We start from the raw sequence: 24933 nt of genomic DNA, 5'->3' as shown, positions 1-24933 counted from the left end.
TAAGGGCAGGAAAAATACCAACTTTATAAAAGTGGCATTTTCAAAATTGTAACAATAAATTCGACTTTACAACTAAAGAGGATTTATCATTACAGTTCCATTGGTACTAAACATGACATCTACATCCTCTCAATCAGGAATTTCAGCCTATCAAATGTAATAAGGAATCCCTAATGTTAACCTGTGGGAAAATAGGCCTTGCAGTAGTGAAAAAAATAATGTTAGTGTTAGTTCCCTACTAGCATATGTAAAACATAAAAGTACATGGCCAACATTTAAAATACACTACACCGTGTCCTTGTGACTGTTTAGGGCCCACGTTAGGGGTGAAATATATTTTAAAAAGGAACGTTTATGCCTGGCAAAGGATTCATTTTGGAGATATGGATTGTGGTGCATTCTGTAGATATAATTAAATGCTTGTGAACAAAGGACAACTGAGTGTGTGTGCAATTCTGGACTAAAACTTGTCTGTGTTTGTGGAAATTTTTTAGATAATCTAGAGAGCCGGAAGGTAGACTAGAGGCAGAACGCTTAACTACAAGCCCGAGGGCTGAAGTTGAAACGCAATAATCAAAAATTATTAATTAACATACAGAAAGGTTTAAGGCTAAAGCTAAAGTGAAGCTAACATACACAGTTTATTATTGTGATGATAACAAATTTGTGAACATAGCAATATAAAGTGTCACACAAATGTTGAACCACATTCAATGCACAATCAATGCATAACAAAATGAAGATGAATGCTTCTAACAGGTTTTAGCATCATAACCCAATGCATTTCGGGTGTGTACACCTTTCGTCAGAGGTAACTGCAAGTAAACAAAACTACATCAACATATTTTGCTGTGGAGACATTTTTGTTATTACTAAAGCAAAATATTCAATGGGCAGAAGGTAAGTAGATCAGCCTGAAGAGGAAATGCCAACCATACAAGTATGAAACAAGATAGACTATCAAGAAAGAACCATGGGATGTTCCTGTGTGCATAAAACTGACATACTGACTAGAATATATTAACAGAGAGGGGCACATTTGCGGTCCTTTGTGAGATAGTGGCTGAATCCCTGCATGTACTAAGACGGTAACTCCACTGACCAGCATACAGTTCATTAAAGAAGTCGGGTGAGCATGCTATCATGACGCACATTTCCAGCACGCATGAAGAAATTGTCAAACATCAATGGGAAGTGAACAATGAAAGCAGTGAGTGAAATTCTGTTGGAGACGAGGTGATTCATACAAGGTAATACCACCTATGTGAACCACTAGTGCTCCCACCGGCACCAGATTTTGCTGAACAGGCAAAAGCATGCCTATAACACACCTGAAAATGAGTTAAACTCATGCATCCCTGAATCTAAAGTAGAACTTCAATAACCAGAAACATCATAACAGTCAGGATGGGAGCGCTGTACTTACACTGCATGCGCCACAACATGCTGATAAACAGAGTATTACAAAAACTCTGTGGTATTTCATAAGCGAATGCGTGCAATGAAAATCCTTCTGAAAAGCGATGTTACATAATAGGTTCATGGACCGTATCACACAAAGTGCCCCAGGGGCGCAGTGGGTGTTTATGCTTGCTTTGCATGTCCCCGGAGCACTTTGGTGTTATAGAAGGGGCCACAGGCACTTGTGTGGCCCCTTCTCTTATACCAGTAGTGTTGATGCACATCGAGCACCAGTGCTATCACCATAGGGTGTTCCCTTATTTGCAAGGGGACATGACCCATGCAAATGAGGGAATCCCTTTGCCTCTGCTGCTGCACCGTATTATAGATGTGGGTGTAGAGGCAAAGAAGCTGTCAGTAGGCACACTGACAGTGCACCACTGTCAGTGCGCCCCCTGAAGGCAGCCCTCTGGAGAAGCGGAAAGGGGTTCACATACATCCCCTTGCAGGCGGGTGAAGTCCCTGACTGCACCCGCCTACAAGGGGATCTCTAATCTCCCTTAAAAGTGTAGGTGGATTGCCACCTGCCCAGTGAAACACAAAGCAACTTTAAAGCATCCACTTCATTTTTCACATGAAAGTGCTGTTCGCGGCTGCCCAGGGGATTGTGCAGTCATGCTAATATGGTGCATTTTCCTTGTTTACTCCAGATGCACCTTTTGAAAGGTGCGCCTGGCGCAAACAAGGAAAATGCACTGTATGTGTGATACGGCCCCAGGTGCCCGTATGAAAACTAGTGGCCCAATTGCTACCATGTGCCAGAGAGCCAAGCATAGCACGTTGACCATGCATCTAGGAATAGCAAGTAAATTACATATACCACAAGGTTCCTGCGGTAAGCCACAGAAACAACATGACATGCAAAATGAGAATATGAAACTGAACTTAAAACCCACCCCATGCATGATGTGAATAGTTACGCGGAAAAAATAACGTTTCCACGTTACCTAATCCAGGTCAAAACCACTGAGTATGGAATGTAGCTGTGCCAGTGCGAACATCGGAAATGAAGTAGATGGACTGCGTGCCTTTTAACCAGTTAGAACCAGTGTATGCTACAATTTTGTGATAGACATAAAGTACAGACTAACAGATTGAATGAAAAAACATTGTTATAAAACTGATCCTGCTGTGTATGGCAAAACACATAATAAATATGATTTATTCATTTTAAAATGCAACATTTGAAATGGTGAACCCTGGTAAAGTTACAGTGAGTATAAATAAAAGTTAGACTGAAAATAAGAATTGATGTGTGACAATATTGGAGGCACAAGAAACACATGGTAGTTTATCACGCGTGACTTTATATTGCATTTTACTGTTGCCAAACAACCGATGGATCATGTCAATGCAAGGTAAAAGTATATACATGTGAAAGCACAAAAATATGTTTGATAGCTGTATGTTCCATAACCCATACAGTGGTGATAAGTGTGTAGACACTGATAACTGCTTTTGAAAACATAAGGAATGTGCCAAGCTGTGTGAAATCTGGGAAGACAAATCCTAGCTATCAATATGTGAACTTTGATCACTGAATGACTAGAGTGATAGTTGTGTCAAGGTGATGGTGGACAATTCGTATAGTGGTTCTCGAGTGATGGCAAGTCATCTGAGCCTTCCACATGTTAAAAGAAGCATGCCATTTCCAGCTTGTTGTTGAGCCCATCAGGAGAAAGGCTATTAAGGTGCTTAATTAAAAATTGTTAGAAATTGAGTCTCTAGTTGCAGAGGTACGAACCATGTCCAAGTAGGGACCACAATCCTAGTCAGGGTAAGTCACAACACAATGCAGATTATCCAGTACTAACCTTTTGGTAGCTTGGCACACACCAGGCAAGCTTAACTATAATGCAATGTGTAAAGTATTTGTGCAATAAATAATACAGTAACAGTGAAAACACCACAAAAATTACTCCAGACCAGTTTAGGAAAATAGATAATATTTATTTGAATAAAAAGAGACCAAAACAACAAAATTCCAATATACACATATCGAGATATCACTTTTGAAAGGTTTAAATGAGTCTCAATCCTTAAGAATCATTGGTTGTATCTTTGTAACACACAGTACCTGGGGTGCGTCAAAAATAACAACCCACAGGGTCTCACAGGAGGAGATGCTTTGAAAAATAAGGTGTTGCATCGGATTTTCCAGTGCGGCACAGATGATGTGTCATTTCTTTCCATGCTACAACATGATGTATTGATTTACAGGAGCGCAGCCATAGTTCAGAGGAGATGTGATGAAAAAATAAGGCACTGCATCGGATTTTCCGGCGTGGCCCAGACAATGCTTTATTTCTTTCCACACTGTAAGGGGATGCGTTGATTTCCAGGAGCGCAGCATTGGTTCCTCACTGCGATGCGGGGATATTTGGACGCCCAGGGATGATGCGTTGAAAATCGTGATGCGCTGATAAGAAGGAGCAGGGGCTGCATCAATCCACTAGGCGATGTGGTGATTTTTCAGCTGTGAGGCAGTCGCTGCATCGATTTCTGCAGGCACTGCATCGGTTTTCCAGCACACAGGGATTTTCTTCTCTTTGGTGAAGTGTTTGTGGCCCTAAACCTTCAGAACAAGAGGCAAGCTCAATTCAAGCCCTTGGAGAGAACTTATGAGGAAAGCACAGTTCTTCCAGCAGAGTCGGGCCAGCAGGCAGCAGGGCAACAAGTAGGGCAGCAGTCCTTCTTAGCAAAACAGTCCAGATGAGTCCTTTGGGCAGCCAGACAGTTGACAGAGTCCAGGTGTAGATCCAGCCGTGTAAGAGTTGGTGGGGTCAGAGACCCAGTATATATTTATCCAACAATGACTTTGAAGTGGGGTAAACTACAAAGAGTGGTTTTGAAATGCACAAGTTCCCCTTTCAACCCAGCCCTGTCTGCCAGGATCCCTGTGGAGGGTTATCAGTCCTTTGTGTGAGGGCAGGCCACTGGCCACTCAAGTGTACGAGAGAGCCCCTCCACCCTTCCTGCTTAGGGAGACCCATTCAGTGTGCAGTTGAATACAGATGTGACTGAGCGTCCTGTGTTCATGGCTGTCTGGGTGGAATGCACAAGGGGAGCTGTCAACCAGCACAGACCAGACATGGTTTGGTAACAGGCTGCAAGGCACAGGTGGCAGTAAGTGAAGAGAAATGCCACTTTCAAAAGGAGGCATTTCTAAAAAAAAAAAAAAAAAAATTCAAAGCAAATCCAACTTTATCAGAAATCGGGATTTCCTATTACCATTCTGGCCTTACTAAACATGACAGGGCTACTCTTTCATAACAGAATCTACCACTTAAAAGTATATAAGGGCAGTTCTAATGCTGGTCCATCAGAGGAGCAGGCCTCACGGTAGTGGAAAACGAATTTGGGAGTTTTTCACTACCAGGACATGTAAGACATATAAGTACATGTCCTGCCTCTTACTTACATAGCACCCTGCGGGTTACCCAGGGCCTACCTTAGGGGTGACCTATATGTAGAAAAAGCGGAGTTTAAAGCTTGGCAAGTAGTTTTAAATGCCAAGTCGAAGTGGGAGTGAAACTGCACCCACAGGCCTTGCAATGGCAAGCCTGAGACGACATGGTTAAGGGGCTATTTATGTGGGTGGCACAATCAGAGCTGCAAGTCCCACTAGTGGAATTTAATGCACAAGCCCTGAGCACCTCTAGTGCACTTTACCAGGGACTTCCAAGTAAATTAAGTATGCAACTTAGGTAGGGGGCAATGTTTAGGGGAGAGAGCACATGCACTTTAGCACTGGTCAACAGTGGTAAAGTGAGCAGAGTCATAAAACCAGCAAAACAGGGTCAGAAAAATGGAGGGAGGCAGGCAAAACGTAGGTGGATGACCACCCTAAGGCTATCAGGCCTAACAAAAATGTTTCCCTTCCTGAAAGAACTCTTTGCACATTAGTGTCTGGATTAACTGTGATCTTCTCTATAAAGGTAAAACGGAGTTGAGCTATAGTATGATTGTGCTCCAACAAGTGGACCACGAGGCTTGAATTTCTGTCCCAATTCATGATCATACTTTTGTACTCTGTCATTCAAACCTTCACCTTCCTCCACATCTTGCCCATGTTTATTAAGCCACAGGGGCATTTGGCCATGTATATCACATTTAGAGAATTGCAATCTGAAGAGTGATGAAGTTTAATGGATGTGCCTGTTTTGGGGTTATGCAAACTTCTCGTGATGGTTTGATGCCATTTGATCAGGGTAACCTCTGTTTGAATTGAGACTTATAGGCAAGCATGGTCTGATCACACACTTCTTGATTTGCTGTGATTCTTTCGATGCAAATTAATTTTGTGACAAAGGTAAATGCTGTTTTAATGATGGAGGATGTAAACTGCTGAAATGCAATGTATTGTTCCTTTCAGTTGGTTTCTTGTAAACCAGACTGGATAAACCTGAGGAGGAAAGTTCAAGATAAATAACCAAAAATATGTTATTTAAGTTGCTGTTTGAATGGGTAAACTCTTTCCTCTTATGATGGGGGGCACTAGTTTTCATACGAGCACCAGACTTATTATACAACATTGCTTTTTAGGAGGATTCTCATCGCACACATTCACTTGTGAAATTCCACCTAGGTTTTGTAATGCTCTACTTATCAGCATGATGTAGCGCATGGAGATTAAGTACGCCATTCTCATCATGACCGTTATGATGTGTGCTGGATATTGAAGTTCTAATTCACATTCAGGGATGCACGGGTTTAACTCACTTTCTGGTGTGTTCATGACACGCCTTCTCTTGTTCAGCAAAACATGGTGCAGGCAGGAGCGCTACTGTTTCACATGGGTGGTATTACCTCGTATGTATCACGGTGTCTTCAATAGAATTTCACTTGCTGTTTCTGTAGTTCACTGTGCATTGATTTTTGACAGTTCTTTCATTCGCACTAGAAATGTGCATCGTGATCGCATGCTCACCTGACTTCTGTCATGAACAGTATGAGGTACAGTAGAATTAACTTCTTTGTGTATGCAGGAAGTCAGCCATTACCTCATACTGGCACAGCGTTTTTGGCCTTCTAATGCCACATTAGTGTAAAAAATGACAATAATCTGGCGTTAGAATGGCACTACGGGATCTTAAATATGCCCCTATGGCAGTGCTTAATGTATGCTTGTCATTTCCGGTGCAGAGCCCAGCACTTATTTTTAAAGGCCAGCACTTATTTTTCTGCCTCAATCATTTACTGCTAGAAAAAGACACTTATAGGAAAGACAGAGGAAGAGAAAAACGAAAAAGCGTCACAATGGGGAAAATGCTGAAGGGGCAGGGACTGCCTGTATATGGATTGATGAGGCCTGAGATGACTTCAGGATTATGCTGCTTCTGTATTTCGTGTTCACACATTTAATTGCAGCTGCTGCGTGTTCAAGAAGAAGGCTTTGGGCACCGGCACCTTTTTATTTACAAATAAAGCACTGCCCTATGGGGCATATTTGAGTACATAGTGCTCCTCCACTTTTCTTGCGCCCCTTAGCACCCCCCTAGCACCACCATGTGTGCGTCACATTTAAAATACGCCGCACCTTGGCGGTAGTTAGAGGACTAGCTTCAGAATTTTATATGGTAGTCCGGCGCTTCGCATAATTAGCATTAAAAATGTTGACGCTAATCCTGCAAAGAACCCAGATGCCCATTGTAACCAAAGGAAGCTTCCTTTTAATTCTTACTCTGAGCAGGCATTAAACGTGCCGGAAAAAAGTAATGCTAAGAAATCTGTCAGTTTCTTTGCACCACTTTTTTGCCCCCCTTAACGGGGGATGCCCCCTTTGCATACATTATGCTTGGTGCAGGCATAATGTAGCGCAAAGGATTACAAAGTGGTGCAATGCGTGCATTGCACTACTTTGTAAATATGGTGCAGCGATTTTGGCTTTTGAACGCCAAATTAGCTTACAAACAAATTACACTAATGTGGCATTGGAATGGTACTAGGGGCTCTTAAATATGCCCCTTTGGGGCATTTTTGAAAAAAGAGGCGCTGCACACAGTGCTGCAAAACCTTTCTTGTGCCCCTTAGCACTCCCGAAATGCCACCATGTATGTGCTGTATTTAAAATATGGTGCAACATGGCGGTAGTTAGGGGACTGTAGCGGAATTGAAGAAGTTTTGCTTTATGAAACAAAAACTTAGGGTCAGGTGCCATACGATTTAGTAGAGTGTTATTTATTTAGGGATCATATAGGTAAAGTTTCAATTGTGCTCCAGGTTCTCTTTTCACAAGTACATCTCTTGATTCCTGTACCAGTCTCCTCTGGGAAATTCAGTGTATCTCGGGATAGAACAAAAAAAGAAAGAATTCTGGTTTCAAGGAGGTGAATTTACTAAAATGGTCAAATAGGGATATTATGGAAGGGAGTGGGTGGCAATGTGAGGGTATTCACACTTGTGATACAAGGCTTGTGCATTCACATGTGCCCAAGACATGCATAAGTGTCTGTGAGGGTGTTTTCTTCTTTATTTATAGGCGTGAGCCCCTTTTCTTTTCCCCCTCCATTATTACGCACACCCTCCCGTTTTCCCCAATTGTGAATTCAGACCAAAACGTACTTGTACCTTGTGCAGCCACGTTCCTTCTGGAACGTTGCTGGGGTGTGGGCATGTAGCGTTCTGGATTTTTCCTCCCTTTCCCTTCTCTGCTCCTTCTGCTCGCTCTGCTCTCTCTCTCTCCGCTCATTCTCCCCACTCCGCTCCTTCTCCTTGCTCTGCTCTTTCTCCTTGCTCTGCTCTTTCTCCGCTCTGCTCTTTCTCCTTGCTCCGCTCCTTCTCCTTGCTCTGCTCTCTCTCCGCTCCGCCCCTTCTCTCTCCACTTCGCTCCTTCTCCTGGTTCTGCTCTCTCACTCCACTCTGCTTCTTCTCCCTGCTCCACTCCTTCTCCTGATTCTGGTCTCTCGCTCCACTCCGCTCCTTCTCCCCACTCCACTCCTTCTCCTTGCTCTGCTCTGTCTCTTCACTCCACTCTGCTCCTTCTTTCTCTGCTTCTCTCCTTCTCCTGGTTCCGCTCTCTCTCTGCTTTGCTCCTTTTTTCCCTGCTCCTCTCCTTCCCCTGGTTTTGCTCTCTCTCTGCTCCGCTCCTTCTCTCCCCGCTCCTCCTGGTTCCGCTCTTTCTCTGCTCTGCACCCCCCCACACCTCTCCGCTCCTTCTCCTGGTTCTGCTCTCTCTCGGCTTCCGGGGTGTGCCCCTCTAGATCACGGGTGGTTGTTAAAGTAACGGGTGATGCCAGACGTGCCGGGAACCCACTCGTCACGGCACCCCCTTTACAGAGACTAGTGTCCGAATTTTTTTGCTAGTCCGGCGCTTTGCAGGATTAGCATAAAAAATGTTGATGCTGATCCTGCAAAGCACCCAGAGGCCCAGTGTAACCAACAGACGTCTCCTTTTAACGCCTGCTCTGAGCAGGCGTTAAAAGTGCCAGAAATAAATGCCGCAAAGAAACCTGTCTGATTTTATTGTGCCATTTTTTTGGCTCCCCCTAACGGGGGAATGCCACCTTTGCATACATTATGCCTGGCGCAGGCATAATGTATTGCAAAGGGATACAAAGTGGCGCAATGCATGCATTGCGCCACTTTGTAAATATGGCACAGTGCTTTTGGCCTTAAAACGCCACATTAGCGTAAACAAATGTCACTAATGTGGCGTTAGAATGGCGCTAGTGTCTCTTAAATATGCCCCTATATTTTATGTGGCTAACTGAGTGGATTAGTAAAGTAAGTCTTTACAAGTGCTTTAAAACACATGAATGTATGTAAAAGGGGAGCGATGGAGAGATGAGGTGCACATTTGCCGAATGGTAGTGAGTGAAACCAAGGAGGATGTCATGGGGTGGGGGGGCGCCACAATAAGGTGTCGCACAGGACGCCACCAGTCCTAAAGCCGGCCCTGTCTGTAGTCTCAAGTTGTTTGGTGCGAGCATGCACCCTTGCTCTGATTTCTGGTTTGGCTCAGTGGGTGTGTCCTGGGAAACAACTGCGAGCACCAGTGAGAATAGCAGCATATTCAGCAAAGACAACTCTGGACTTTCAACACGATTATAAGACTTTTATAATAATGACACTCTCTAATGTTTATTGGCATGATACTAGCTTCCTCCAAAATTCGATGACATGTCAAAACGTGCTCTTTCAGTGCTGTTGGGTATGTGTGTTTTTCTGCCAGCGACCGCCACGCTTTTGTCAGGGTATTTAATTGTACACTAGCTTCACTGGCAACAACTGGGAACATTCTAGAAGCAGGTGGTGTGATTCTGTCTTTTTCCACCCATCATAAGCTTGGCAGCTGCAACCTTTGCCTTTGGCATACAGTCAATTGTTTGGCAGGCTGTTTATAATATAAAGCATTACTATAATCCAGGATTAGAGGGCCAGAAGCCCTCACTTACACGCTGAAGTAACTGAGGGGTGACCCTTGTATTACTAGTTTGTTATTTATAAATCTGTGCCTTTGTTTTTATTGATGCCACACATATTTTTCTTCAGCTTTATGCGAGAGAATCGGCTTATTTTGCAGCCATGTTCCCCAAACACCTTTCAGTAGTTTCCAAAGCAAAGAAAGGTCAGTGGAGAAACAGCTGACATCTTTCTTCAGTCCAGACTGACATTGCTCCTACTATGTGACCATACAGATATTTTGGCACCTTCTTGGAAAATGTCCAATGTCATTAAGCGAAAATATACATTGAAGTCTGGCTGATGGCTACAGGTAACAATATTATTTAGTGAGAACGTGTTTAACAGAAAGGGGGCCGTGAAAAGTTTTTTGGGAAATCAACTTCGAAAGCAGAATTCTACAGAAATATATCTTATAGAATGAGAAAATCCGTAGTTCAATGCTAAATAATGCCTGCATAGTATACTTTGATTTGTCTAAGCTTTACTACTTTGAATGGTTACTTTTAGCTTTTAGTAAAACACATGGGAATGAATTTGCGGTTCTTTTATAGATCTATGCGAGTTTAAGGATTACCTCTACTACACAGCCCTGTGATGTAGACGCAGAAGCATTTTGAACCTTTTGTTATTTGTGCTATTTATAAATGAGCAAAGCTAAGCCCCTCTACTATCCAAGTGACCCAACTTCTATTTAAGCTTTGTTGAAGGAACATTCTCTGCACATTCCAGCTCAATGCACACGGCCCCTTGCCAACTATTTCAGTCCTCTAATTCGTTGTTAATTCACTGAGGTAGCTAGATGAAGCACTCTGTCATGATAAAATGGCAAGGGTGTTAGAATATATGCCAAACACTTGCACAAATCTTATAGACAACGCATTCGGTAGTGAAATCCATAACAAGGGGGCAGGGGTTCGAGAGTAACAACATATTTCATGTTTGGGGAAATCTACGTTATCATGGGAATGTCATCGAATATGTGAGGAAGTACTAACAAATAAAAAATAATAACCATTAAGAGAGCCTTTGCTAGGATATAATTCACCCGCAGCCCTTGGAATTGCTGACTTGTGGACATCGGTTAGCTAGATAAGTGCATGTTCTGTGATCGCTCAGTAATTTACGGTATCCATTTTAAAATGAATTATTTTAACTTGTTAATTCAGTTCATTGTATTAAAATATTGTTTTAGTTGTTTTCATTTTTCATTTGTGGCTCATGCAATTTTTTAGTCTCCCTTGTTCTTGAATAAGGTGGGAGAGCCAGCATTCTCATGGCAAGAATGTTACACATCGATTTATACTGGGTGGATATCGGTGAAGAAAAGATCCCTCGTTTAAAAAACAACATGTACTTGTACATAAAGCAGGCATTGTACGGAGAAAAGTGCATGAGAGTTTGTGCAATAATGGAAGAAAGGATAAGGCAGAACAGAGGTACAAAAAAAATGGTGTGAATAAAGGGAAGAGATGTGATCAAGTAAATAAATTAGGTGATTTAGAATTTGGCAGAACGGGAGGGCTGGCATAAATCTGAGGTGCTCCCTCCCTGCCAAAGTTGTGGTCCCTATTTCTCAATTTAGAGTCGGGAGAAATGCAAGGCTTTCTTCAATGGAGCTTCTTTTTGCTCTGGGATTGGAAACCTCTATCTTAATGACCTGTTTGTCAGAGGGGCCTCTTCCCGTGTGAATGGAAGCAAAAATATTTTTTCAGAGCAGGTAGTGGTTCCACAGAGCACTGCCTAGACTGAAAAAAACTTTTCATTTTTTGTTCGAAATGCATCCCTTTTTCCTTTAAGGAAAACAGACTGCATTTAAAACAAGCATTTGTAATGTAATTGGTCTCGCGTTTACTCGAGTTAAAGCTATTGGCGTTGTAAACTCCTAACCGGACCTTTCTTGCCACATAAGCTGAAAAGTAAACAGTTTCATCTAAGCGAGCCGACGGCCGCCATTAGTGCAAATCAAACGCACAAAAGGAAACAGAAGTTCGCTCGCAGTGAAACGTATCGGCAAAAGTGCAATTATCCATGTAACCGGCAAAACTGCAAATATCCATGTAACAAGGTCGATGTCATGCAAAGCGCTGTACAACTGCCTAGCGATATCGTGCTGCCTACGAAATAAAGAGAAAAAGTAGTGCAGAAACCATACAGAAAACATGGAGCCTCATATGTTGTCAGTAGTTGGCCGGTGTGCTTGAGGCAGGCTAAACACCGGAAAAGGCATGATGTATGCATGCCTTTCACTAATTAAATCAAGCTAATTTTAAAAGGCCTGCCCACAAACCAACCAAACTGATGGAATTCACATGGGCGTGGTTAAAAGCCCACAGAGAGATTTGCGCTCGACCCTAAAAAAGCTTAGAAGGCTAGGAAATTGAAAGATTTCCTCCTAAGCATCATCACTGTTGCACCAAAGGTCAGCTCAGATACAGACCATCGTAAGCCCAGTTCCTACTCCGTACCCCGCCCAGAACCAGGGGCCCTTCACGAAGCTTACCAACAGTGACGTGTAATCTACCAGTGAACAGGAAGCTACACTGTCCCGCAAGTAGATCTGTGATATTATGGTGCTACCTCTAACCAGAAGATGATATAATATAAGACCACCATGCTTTGCAAAGAGACATAAAGAAGTCTCGCAGCAACCACAAGTTGGGGGCTACGGGTCAGACAGGAGTGGGTTTTGATTCTGACTTACAGGCAGTATTACTGCTTTATAAACTGCACCAATGTGCGTTCTGCATAGTCTGTGTCAGCACTTTAAAATACCAACGCATTACCAAAACTAGCCTGAGGATGTTGCTTTAGAAAACGAGCCTGAGGTAGTGTGAGACTTAATCTGAGGGGTGTGCGAGTGTTGTAGTGTGAAGGTGTGAGTGCTCTTGTTAGTGAGAGACTGCTACTCTATGAGCTGTGTGCAAGTGTTGCTTGTAGTTAAGATCACTAGTTTGTCAGGGGTATGACTTGTCAGTATTGTGGATCTGTTTGGTGTGAAGGTTGTGAGCGGCTGTTGATTGTGGGAGGGTAAGTGAGTGTTGAAAGTAGTATGAGCCTGCTGGTTTACAGGTTGTACAAGCGTTGCTGCTGTGTTAGACTGCTACTCCGTAAGGCCCTGCCAGTGTTGTCGGTAGTGTGAAACTGCTAGTCCATGATGGGTGTGAGAGTGTTGATGGCATTGTGAGGGTGCAAGAGGACTGTTGGTTGAGTGATGCAGCTACTTTATGAGCTGTGTGCTCGTGTTGTTGGGTGCGTGAGACTGCTAATTTGTGAGGTATGTTAAAGTGTTGTCGTTAGTGTGGATCTGATAGTGTGTGAAAGTTGTGAGAGCTGTAGCGTGAGGGTAAAACAGTGATGTCAGACTGCTACTTTAAGGTTGTCTGTGCCACTCGTGTGAAACTGCTACCCCATGAGGCTGTACGAATGTTGGTGCTAGCGTGCGACGGCCACTCCGTGAGGGGTGCGGGGGTGTTTTTGGTAGCGTTCGGCTAAACCCATCCGTGCAGGAGAGAAACAACGGGCGCAAGAGACGGACGTTTCCAGCCCCAGGTCTCTCCTCCGCCGCTCATCCTGGTAGAATGAAATCTGAAGACACACGAACATTACATCTTTTTGTTTTTTTCCATAAACCATTCCTCTAGGGAAGACAAAGGCGCCCAATTAATTAAGAAGCCAAGAAACGCTACATCAATCCCAGAATGTAAAACTTAGATTAAGATCGCACCTGTGACCTGTTCGAGGCAAAGCGCTGGGAAACACGGCATTTAAGCCTGGTCCAGGACATAAAAAAGACAAGATGTAAAGAAATCGACTTTGACAACAAACGGGGACGTTTTCTGCACTAACAACTATTGACACTAACAGTGGCTGCGCATAAATGTATCGTCTTCATGTGGCGACTTGAAATATAGCCCCAAGGACAGTATTTCATTATTTGAGCACCGTTTGGAATTTAGTAGACTACCCCTGAGATCGATAACATGAATATTCTTTATACACACAACCATGTCTTCTTACAAATATATTTCTACGTATAGGTGTGTGTGTGTGTGTGTGTATATAGATACAGGTACATATCTGTATAAAACTAATACATCATATACATACACAAGTGTGAGCGTGAATGTGTTAGTCTCTCTCTTTCTAGGTATAAATAGTTTACAGTCTTTCTTGTAGTACTAAACTTCCCTTTTGAGGCCCCTAGATTCTTAAAGGGCTCATAAAATGTAAAAAAATATGAAATGCAGATGCACATAACAATAAGCAGGTGCAATGCAATGTGCCTCGCGTTTGCTCGAGTTAGAGCTTTCAGTGTTGTAAACTCCTAACCGGACTTTTCTTGTCACATAAACTGAAAATGAAAAGATAAACATTTTCACATAAGGGAGACCAGGGCCGCGAAGCAAACACACAAAAGGAAACAGAAGTTAGTTCACAGTAAAACGTATGGCAAAAGTGCAATTATCCATGTAACCGGCAAAAGTGCAATCATCTATGTAAGAGAATCGATGTCATGCAAAGCGTTCTACTACCACCCAGCGAGATTGCGCTACCTGCTAAACAAAGAGAAAAAGTAGTCCAGAAATCATCCGACAAACACAGAGCTTCGTATGTTTTCAGTAGTTGGCCGGTGCGCTAGAGGAGGGCTAATCACAAAAGAATGCATGACGTTCTTGCCTTTCACTAATAAAATCAAGCAAATTTTAAAAGGCAAGCCCACGAACCAACCAAAGTGATGGGTGTGGTTACAAGCCCATAGGGATATAACAACATGGACAGAGCGCTTTGCACACTCGACCCTAAAAAACTGCTTTATTTAAAAAGCAGTCACAGATATGGTGGTCAGTTGTCTGCAGCAGGCCACCACCCCTGTGAGTGCTGCCATTCCCAATGGGGTCGCAAATTGCAACATACCTTATAAATATTGATGAGGTAGGTAATTTGCAAACACATTAGGAATCACAAACAGTGTTAAACACATGTTGTACATCTCAGTTTGCGATTTCCTAATAGCGAATCGTTAAGATTCGCTATTAGGAAATCGCAAAGCCAAAACTACATACACCTGGCCCCAAATGTTTTTCAAATTGATTGCTTCAAAATATACTTACAGACTGTTAATGGGGCACTGCTTTATATAGATTTTACTGGCACAGGACTGTATGCCTGTCCAGGATGATGTGTGATGATGCTTAACGGGGCACAGGGTCATGTAAAGCTGGGTTACAGTGATTAGCTACCAAACTGGGCATATGTGCTTTAGGTTGGAATAAACCAATGCCAGATTTTTTACAAATGGTTCCATGCCATCTGTGAGCAGTTCATTCAGTATCTTTCCATTGCTAATGCAGTCCTAAAAGTAACTGAATGCAAAGAACAATCATGACCAGATAAAGTACTCATTTCTGGCATGGGAGAATGTGATATCAAGAAGGGCTTGTTTATCCTGGCTTTGTAAAACATTTGATTTGCATTACAGTAGCAGGAAATTGTTATTTATAAAGTTAAAATTACTTTTTTTGCACCAAAAATGATGGCACACTTCATTGATGAGGTAGTATTTCCTTTTTTCTTTGTTTTACACAATCACTTTTTCAACTTTGCCTTTTCCCCTCTCATGTTTGAAAGCGAGTAATAGATATTGAGACAAGTGTCATCTGGGGCAGAGATACTATACTGTATGGCATGTGTCCATGCGAATTCTCATTGACATGGAGAATGAGGATGGGTGATTTCCTTTACAGTGTATTGTATAGGGCAGAAGAGTTTATACGTTAAGCAGCAAGTTATCTTGTATGTGTACAATTTGGCTAATATAGAAACAGATGTGTTCTATTTTCTACTTTCCTCTATTTAATACTGAATGTCCATCTCATGCTGCATCCCATTTTTCCACTTACCCTAATTTTTCAGGATGTCTGGACAGAAGATACTGATAATCAGAGATTGCTACCTGAAGTTGCAAGCTTTAAAAGGAACAGCTAGAGTGATGTGCAAGTGACAAGACTGATGTTTATTGTTCAGCTGTTGCACTACGCATGTTGTTTTCGAGGGCCTTTTAAAATGAGGTCCTGGGATCTTGGAAACCGTTGTGGGTTCCAGAATTTCCTGTAATCGTCCTAGGCATCCATTACATGTCTCTTGGAAAAGGATGGGGTATTTACCACCCATGGTAAATACTATTAACCCAGTGTGAGGTATTCACCATGTGCGGCAAATACCCATGTTCTGAAACCGAAAATGGGCCATAACATTTTGAATCTGTTTTTAACACCGAAATACACATGCTTTGCCAGTATCTGGGTCATTAACCATGATAACTTTCAGTAGATTTGACCGGCCAGAATTTTGAGGCGAAACCTGCAACGTACTTTTGATTATCACACAACTCGTAATTCTGATTTCTGTGCAAACCCGTGTCTGCACAAGGATCAGAATGTAGCCCTTAACTGATGAGGGTCTTTAAGTCTTTCACTGCATAACGTGATTGAATTAAGTCATAAATTGCAAAGTAATGAAACATGTTTAACTTTTTTCACATGCTGTTATGATTTTTATTGCATGAGATCATTTGTATCTGCATAGAAACATAAGCAATGCCTAAAGACAAAGTTCAATTAAAGGATTTTGCATAGAAAGTTTGCTACACAAGTGCAGTGCACCTCTGATAAAATATGTCAAATGTGTCTGCAGTGCTATATAGGAAATCTAAACTTTATGTTGTGTCGACAGGTGAATTATAGCAATCCTAGTTTTTAAATGTCATTCTTATCAAGGACTTTCCTACATAAAACCTACATTTGATGAATACAGTGTTGACAAGCTTACTTAGTTTCCTTTTTACTTAGGAAGTAATTGCATGCACCTTCTATTTCATTTTGAATCAGCATAGATCAAATTTGGTGCACAAACTTATACTTTTACAGCGCCCCATTTTTATTCTTTAGTCAGCTTACACGTTTTTCTCCCCGCCCGAAGGAACCAATGCAATAAACTGATGTAACAGAACTTTTGAAGGTGAACCTTGCTGAAACAATCTGGAATGATTGACTCACGTCGGCCAGGAAGCACAATGATATGCACAGAGTGTTTGCAGAAAATGCATGAACCCCAAAACATGGTTTCTGTACTTACAGGCCTGTCTTTTAATAGCCCAACAATGAAGGTACCTAATGTCACCTTTGCATGGTGAAGAAACTACACACATCACAAGATTCTTGAAACTTGCATGCCTATCTTGCTGCCACCTATATAAATGCAACTACCGCAATTAATTTAGCCTAACCTAGAAATCCAAAGCTTGAAAGTATGTGAAAATGAGTGTGTGCATTCTTGCAGTTAAATCATATACATTACTTTTGCACTTATTTTATGTCTTTCAAATAGCAGTGCCCCGACAATCAAGCATCACCCGGACAAACAACACAAGACTGGTAAGAAGTTTGCGCAATTGTATTTTTTGCAAGAATAATATTATACTTTAAGATCACAGGTTTTTGAATTAGCAAATTAAAATGTATGGTGAATGGTTGATGTTTAGCTTTCACTGCTGTTCAAGAACCTACTTGCTTTTACTCATCATTCATAAACAGTCAACAAATTAGATAGAGTTCTTGAATAGTACTTAACCTGTGAATGTAATTGAGAAAATTGATTCGTTTGTACTGCTAACGTGAGCCCTTCTTGTTGTACATGATATTTAGGATATAAACTTAGCAAAATATTTTGAACAGTATTTTCTTTAATTAATTACTTGTATGCGTCGTATCGCCCCATCATGCCGGTTTTCAGCCACCTTGGAACCTTATGAATTATAATAATAATATAACAATGTCAGTAATATTTGGTAGCAGTAAGCGACGTGTACTGGTAAATTTAGTTGGTAAATGAGTGTTTTTCAGTTATTAAATAGTGGGTCTGAGTGAGGGTGGGCCATGAAGGATAGTAGGTTAGCATGTTTCCTATCCACCCGTACAACTGGAGTCCTGCCAGTTAGCATGCTGTCCCTACAGATCTCCATTATCAGTCACATAAATGTCATAACAATTAGGGCCTAGTTTATGGTTGGGCAGGCAGTCCACCGTTCCTCAGTGTGGTGGAGGACATTATGTTTGGCACTGTGACAGACAACGGCCGGCTGTATTGTGAGATCACCTCTGCCCTTGCAGTGATCTCTGTGCCTTCAAAGTAGACACTGCCATGGTGACTTTTATGAAGACACAAAAAGCTTGATGAGCCGCTGTTACATTTTGTTTTTCAAAAACAAGAACCCAAAGCAAGAGTCTCTTTGTGAATAACAAAACACTAATGACCCTGACACTATGGGAATTATGGGGAGTTTTTTTTTTTTAAGGGTACTTGGAAGCAGCAGTCTTTCTCTGGCAGTCCCGAACTGAAGATCAGACCATCAGTTCTAAATACCTTACTCTGTTGTTCTGGCTTCGCTAACTAATTGTGTTATCTAACAACTCGGTACATACCCCTCTCTTACTTTGTTTGACCTTTTTGGGTCTTTTTGGGGCTTAATGCTGGTGACTTTTGACTGATGACGATTCCTCGTCCTGGACATCATGGACGTTTCTTTAAGACGTTATGCTTTTGACTATGCTTTACACCTTCACAGAGTTTAGTGTGACTTACTTTAACCTTGAAAAAGTCCCAGAGGGGACGAAACATGTTTTGGCTGTCCAGTGCCTAATTTGTAAATTAGGAGGTGCCGGTGCTCAAAGCCCTTCTCTTAAACACAAGGCTACTGTAATTAAGTCTGCCAGCACTGAACACTGAGGCAGCATAATCCTGAAGTCATCTCGGGCCTCTTCGCTCCATTTACGGCCACCCCTGCCCCTTCAGCTCATCCTGCAACTTTCTACTTTCTCCCTTTATGACGCTCTTTAGTTTTTCCTTCTTCCGTCTTTCCCATACGTGTCTTTTGCTCACAGCAAATGCTTGAGGCGTAAGAATAAGCCCCGGCCCTCACAAGTAAGTGCTGGTGCTCTGCACCGGAAACAACAAGCACAGATTAAGCACTGTGGCTGTCTCTGTATTTGCACATGATCATATGTAGAACGGATGTTCATGCTAATGAAGGAACTGAATTGAACAAGCTTTCCAAGAACTCTCATTCATAATTTAAAACTATTGTGGTCTTACTTTGAGTACTGCGGTTTCTATTTTATGTGTAATGTTTCCAACAACAGATCTAGCGGGGGCGCTGCCATCAAAAACCTAGCAGTCTATCTGACTCAAAAAGAGCAGAAGGATCAACTGGTTGGCAAATAGGGCATGCATTTGTAGCAAATACCCTATCCGCCAAACTCTTATTTAAACCATTATTTTTCAACAACAATATCATGCAAATATCATGCAAAGTATTTAAGCCGCACTACCAGGTCCAATGATGGCACATGTCGGAACTTTGGGCTTAAGGAATCTTGTTAATATGCTTATATATTTTAGATTTCTGAACTTTGCCTTAATGGGAACTACATTTGTGGTCTGTATATATTCTTGTCTGTTGCTCCACAGGCTTTATGCATAGGAATGCGAAATATGTATTGCACATGAACCACTGGCAGAAGAGGAAACATTCCGACTGTTTAGTAACTTAATTTTTGCCATTTTTTTCTAACACTGCATGTGCATACACAATGTTAGTAAACACTTTCACACCAAAGACAATATGAACTATATTGCCTGTATACAGCTTTCCAATGGAGAGGTGGCGACTAGGTGCTGCCCCTTAGCATATGCTTTTATAACCTACTATTACTATTGCAGCTGCAACAGAATCAGAGGACCTCACTGCATTGCATGAGCTCATGAGTGACCTTAAGCATTATTATTCTAGGGGAGAAAAAGACCTCTTATATGAGGATATAAGAGAAACTGTTTGAGGCCTTGATCCTCTTACAGAATGGTGCGTGATGGCCTACCTGCAGAGTTTTTCAAACACAAAGCTTGTAAAATCATGCCATCCTTTAAAATACTGCTACAGGAGGCATATTCTGTTTTGGCATTGCTGAGAGATTGGTACACAACTGATATAATCGTAATATCAAAGGCAGATCAGCAGCCACAGTTGTGTTTGTCCTGCTGTCCAATCTCAATTATTAACATTGAAGTCAAGGTAATCGCTAAGGTGCTAGCCACCGGCTTTGGTGGAGTAGTCAGGTTCCTACTCCATCCAGATCCCTGTGGCTTTATGCCACAGAGATCAGCAAGGCAGAATATCAGATGCCATTACTATGCTCTCGCTCTGGTTGGAAAATTGGAGGGACTGTCAGTGCTCCTCATGGTGGACTTTGAAAAGGCATTTCACTCAGTGGGGTGAGAATATCATCTCTTCTCAGTCCTAGAAAAGATTGTTCCTAGGTCATAAGTGCCTATTATATATAAAATTGATGGTGAGAGTCCAGATTACCAGAGTGATGTCAGATGCATTTCCGATGGGCATGGGAACTCGTAGGGTATGCCCACTCTCCCACTGCTCTTTGTCATCATGATAGTGCCCCTTTCGGAAAGTATCTGAATCAGTGCCTATCGTAGTCACTGGGTGTGACAGATAGAGTATGCCTATACACCAACGACTTACTCCTGTTCTTACAACATCCCAAAGGGCTGGGTCCCTGGGTTCTACAGATACCTTGTGTCTTCGGTAGGTCCGAGTGGCCTGAAAGCAATCTGGCTATGTCTAGAATTTTTCACTCAACTGACCTACACTGGGCCTCAGACCTAACCATCTTTAAAGATAGCTTCTGCTACCTGGGGGGTCTACAGAACCACAGATGTGACCCTGGCCAGGGCACGAAATCTCACACAGAGTGACTGGGCACATTGGTCTCAACGCGCCATATCCCAAATGGGTAGATCATCCATCTTTAAGAATGTTTCATTACCATGCCTGCAATATCAGCTCCAAAATTACACAAAACAAATAGGAATTCTTCACCCACCTCATCTCGATGACTTACAAATTTCTGGGGTGCTCACTGCTTGCAGCGGCTGCATGTCTTACTTTGATGGAAGCATAGGAGCAGCGGATGTCACCTTGTACTACTGTGCCTACCACTTATTCATTATAAATGATTGGCCTAATGGCCACTAGGCAGAACCTGACTATGCTACATAGAGACAGAAGATGCTAAATATCCACCTACTGCACTTCTTATATTAGGATGAGACTCCTCCAAACCTTCTCCCTATGGTGATGACTGTGATTTCATTGAGATGGGAGACCCCTGAGGAGTATGAGGTGGCATGATGAACTCACAAAAGAGATACATTATGGATGGGCTCCATGTTGGATCAAGTCCGGACCCAGAGGAGCTTTTGTGGATTTGTAAACATAGGTTTCGCCAAATTTGTGGATGTGATGATGGGCACAACTATGTGCTCCTTTGAAAATCTTCAAATCAACTATGACCTGCACAGAAGTTAAATATCTCCAGATGACACATGCATTAACACCATATTCCATACTTGTTTATGGGTGGACTAGTGAGAAGAAATATTTCAACTTTATACTGCCCATTGGTGAGTCACCAGCATGAAATATTTGATACCCATGGATAGTCCCCGGAGGGTGATGTGCGATCACCCATAGACGAGGAATGGCAAGAGGGGAAGAGGGTGCTATTGCCACCCATTCCACATTGTTCAACTCAAATATTTACAGTGAATTTACCTCACACACCCAAAGTTCTTATGTTTCGAGTGAGTCTGCCTGAATCTGTTCTTATTGAACATGCTTTCCCACTTACATTTCTTTGTGTAATTCAGTTGAAAATAAAATATATCTTATGTTGATTGGACTGTGCATATGGGTATGATTGTTCTCCCGTATATATATATATATTTGTTTAATCTTTTAATTAGGGGCCATTGTTTCTATAATAATTATATGTCAACCCCTGGTCCGTTGTTATCCATGGGTTTCCCTTGTTGTTTATCACAATAATACTGACAACAAAAATATTGCTACACATAAATATTGCTTACTTATCATGTAACATACAAAAATACTGACAAAAAATATTCTGGCCAAAAATATTGTCATAACAGAGATAAGTATATTGAAATGTAAATGCTTAGCATTATAATTAACTCTAAAAAGGTATTAGGTTTAGAAATTCTATTACATTTAAATAATATACAATATCAAAAGTATAAAAATACTTTTTATAACAAAAAATGAAATAAAAATATGTACTTTAAAATAAAATAAAAAACATAAAATGGGAATAAATAAACATATTAAACAAACATAATTAATAACATGAAAAATACCTATACTAATTAGAAATTAAGAAACTAAATATTTACATTTATAACAAAAACATGTTATCGGATTATAAACATAAAAAATAATTTATTAAAACGTAACTTATTCCTATATATATATAGGAATAAGTTACATATATATATATATATATATATATATATATATATATATATATATATATATTTATATTTAAATAATACAAAATAAAATTACAACTGAACTAAAGTTTTAAAATTAAATCACCAACAATAAATGTAAAAAAACAAAAAAATTAAAGCAATAAAATATACTTCGAAAGAGTCAAATTCAGTCCTGGACTCCTGGAAGGCCATCTTGCAACTAAAGAGTATGGAGTGTTGGACTTTGGAGGGGTCAGATTTACTATCCCCACCCCAACCTGAGCAGCAGTAGGAAAAGTGTTGGACTTTGGAGGCATCAGATTGAACTATTCTCATTCCAACATAAGCAACATTAAGTACTTTGGAGAGGGTCAAATTTCCTGTGCCATCTTCAACGTAAGCAACTGAGAGAAAGTGTTGAGCTTTGGTGGGGTCAGATTTAATATTCACACACAAATGTAAGCAACATTGTTGGAATGTGGAGGGGTCCCATTTACTACTCCATCTCCAACATAAGCAACAGTAGCGAAAGTGTTGGACTTTAGAGAGGTGACTTGTACTATTCCCACCCCAAATTCACCAACAGTAGGGAAAATGTGTGCTATGGTGAGGTCAGAATTACTGTTCCCACTCCAAGCAAACCATTGATATGGAAACTGTTAAACTTTGGAGGAGTCAAAGTTACTATTCTCAATCCAACGTAAGCCACTGCAGGAATAGAGCTGGACCTTGGAGGATATACTATTCCCACTTTAACCCGAGCAGCAATCAGGAAAGTGTTGGACTTTGAGGTCAGATTTACTATTCTCATCCCTTCCCAAGCAACAGTAGGAAAACTCTAACCTAGCAACAGTAGGAAAACTGTTGGACTTTGGAGCAGTTAGATTTACCATTCCCACTCTACCCTGAGCAACAGTAGCAAAGCTGTTGAACTTCAGAGTAGTTAGATTTACTAATCCCACTCCAATGTAAATGGCAGTAGAGAAAGTGTTGGGCCTTAGAGGAATCAGAGTTACTATTCCCACTTCATTGAAAGCAAGAGCAAGGAAAGTGTTGAAATTTGGAGGGGTTTGATTTAATATTCCCACTCCAAAATTAAAAAGAAAAATACATAGAAAGGAAACAAAAACTAATTTCTGTAGATTTATTAAACATATACCACAATTTTACATTATAAAATGTACATTTACATTATAAAATGTATATAATTAATTCAAATTTTAATTACATAAAAACAGTAATAAATAATATAAACATGTATTTAACAATAAAAAAAAAAATTATTATAACTATGTAAAACACTTCCTACACTACTACCCTAAAGACCCAACGCCCACCAAATATAAAATACAAAAAACAATTGTATACAATAATAAAAAAAAAAAGATATTATCAGTCTTATTAACTTACAATCAATAATTTAATCTAGTTAGCCAATTACTAGATAAAACAATAGTTTAAATCAACAGTTAAAAAAAAATATATTTTATGTAAATTATGTTATTGCTAAAGTAATTAACAAATAATTTGCGTCAGTTAATTAATCACTAAATGGAATAAAAATGTAAAAGGCAAACTATAAACAACTATAAAATATATTAATTAAACTCCCTACCCTACTCCCTTACAAACCCAACAACACGCCAACAAATACATATAAAAGACAACCAGAAATGTAACAATATATATATATATTACTAAATTAAAAATAAAACGAGCTAGAACAAAAAATTATTACACACAGCTAATATTAAAATAATAATTACTTACAACACAAAAAGTGATTAAAAATAACAAAATAATTACTAAATGATATTATAAACAACTATAATAAAAAATATAAAACAGTGGAAACACAATATACTTACCACAATATTCTGTCTCACAATAGTTTTGACATCACAATATTTGTGTCACATGATATTTTTTAAATAACATTTTGGTGGGACATTGCTAGCGCTCCTAGGAACTCGCATAGCCTGAACCCACCCATCCTGGTGCGATGTGCAAGGGAAATGTGCTATGTAAAGTGTGCCAGGCGTAAAGCTTATACTTCCTACTTTTCATTGTGATAACATCCTCGGAAGAATGTGTGATGTTTTTGCTATTCAGTTCTGTGAATGTTTTAATTTTAAGGTAAATGCCAATAAATGTGTTCCCTAAATAAAATGATACTTAGGAGATGAGTGGTGAATGTTGCAAGGCTATTGTCAGTAGAGTCACAATGCAAATGAGGCAAACACCCACAGTCGTAACTTTATAGATAATTACAATATGCATATGCACAACCTTTCCCATTCATATGCTATTTCTAAATTTACACTAATACTCGTGCTTCTGATGTCAGACAATGATGAAAATTTCCCACTTTTTCTGTGATGTGAAATAACGGAGGGCTTCAATTGAGGAGTGATTTCTAAGTGAAAACACAAGTTTTAAAACATTTGTAATCCGATACCAATGCTTTGATTACGCTGTCATGCAGAATTTCCACTGTACAAAAAGTTCATTTCTCTAAAGTCATAGAAAATGTGTTCATGCCAAATGAATGCAAATACCATTTATTTCAATAAGTAAGTAATGAAAGTTGGAGGCAGCCCACAAAGATACATGTGACCATGGTGAACTGCATAAACAGTTGTAAAGCATCACTGTCCACATCAGATT

General features: G+C 40.6%; 1 protein-coding gene across 3 annotated transcripts in view; it reads left to right on the top strand.

Annotated features, from left to right (window-relative positions):
• Positions 1 to 24933, top strand: part of MYOT (myotilin) — a 607534-nt gene that overhangs the window by 450766 nt on the left and 131835 nt on the right. For 2 of the 3 annotated variants that reach the window (XM_069199262.1, XM_069199263.1), the window contains one exon: positions 17254 to 17300. In XM_069199262.1, the coding sequence (XP_069055363.1) occupies positions 17254 to 17300 (47 nt within the window). The remainder of the gene's footprint in view (positions 1 to 17253; positions 17301 to 24933) is intronic. The other variant, XM_069199264.1, reaches the window with a different exon arrangement.

The sequence above is a fragment of the Pleurodeles waltl genome, chromosome 7, assembly GCF_031143425.1.
Source record: "Pleurodeles waltl isolate 20211129_DDA chromosome 7, aPleWal1.hap1.20221129, whole genome shotgun sequence".
NCBI lineage: Eukaryota > Metazoa > Chordata > Amphibia > Caudata > Salamandridae > Pleurodeles > Pleurodeles waltl.
Note: the sequence above shows the minus strand (reverse complement) of the source record. Positions and strands in the feature narration are given on the sequence as shown.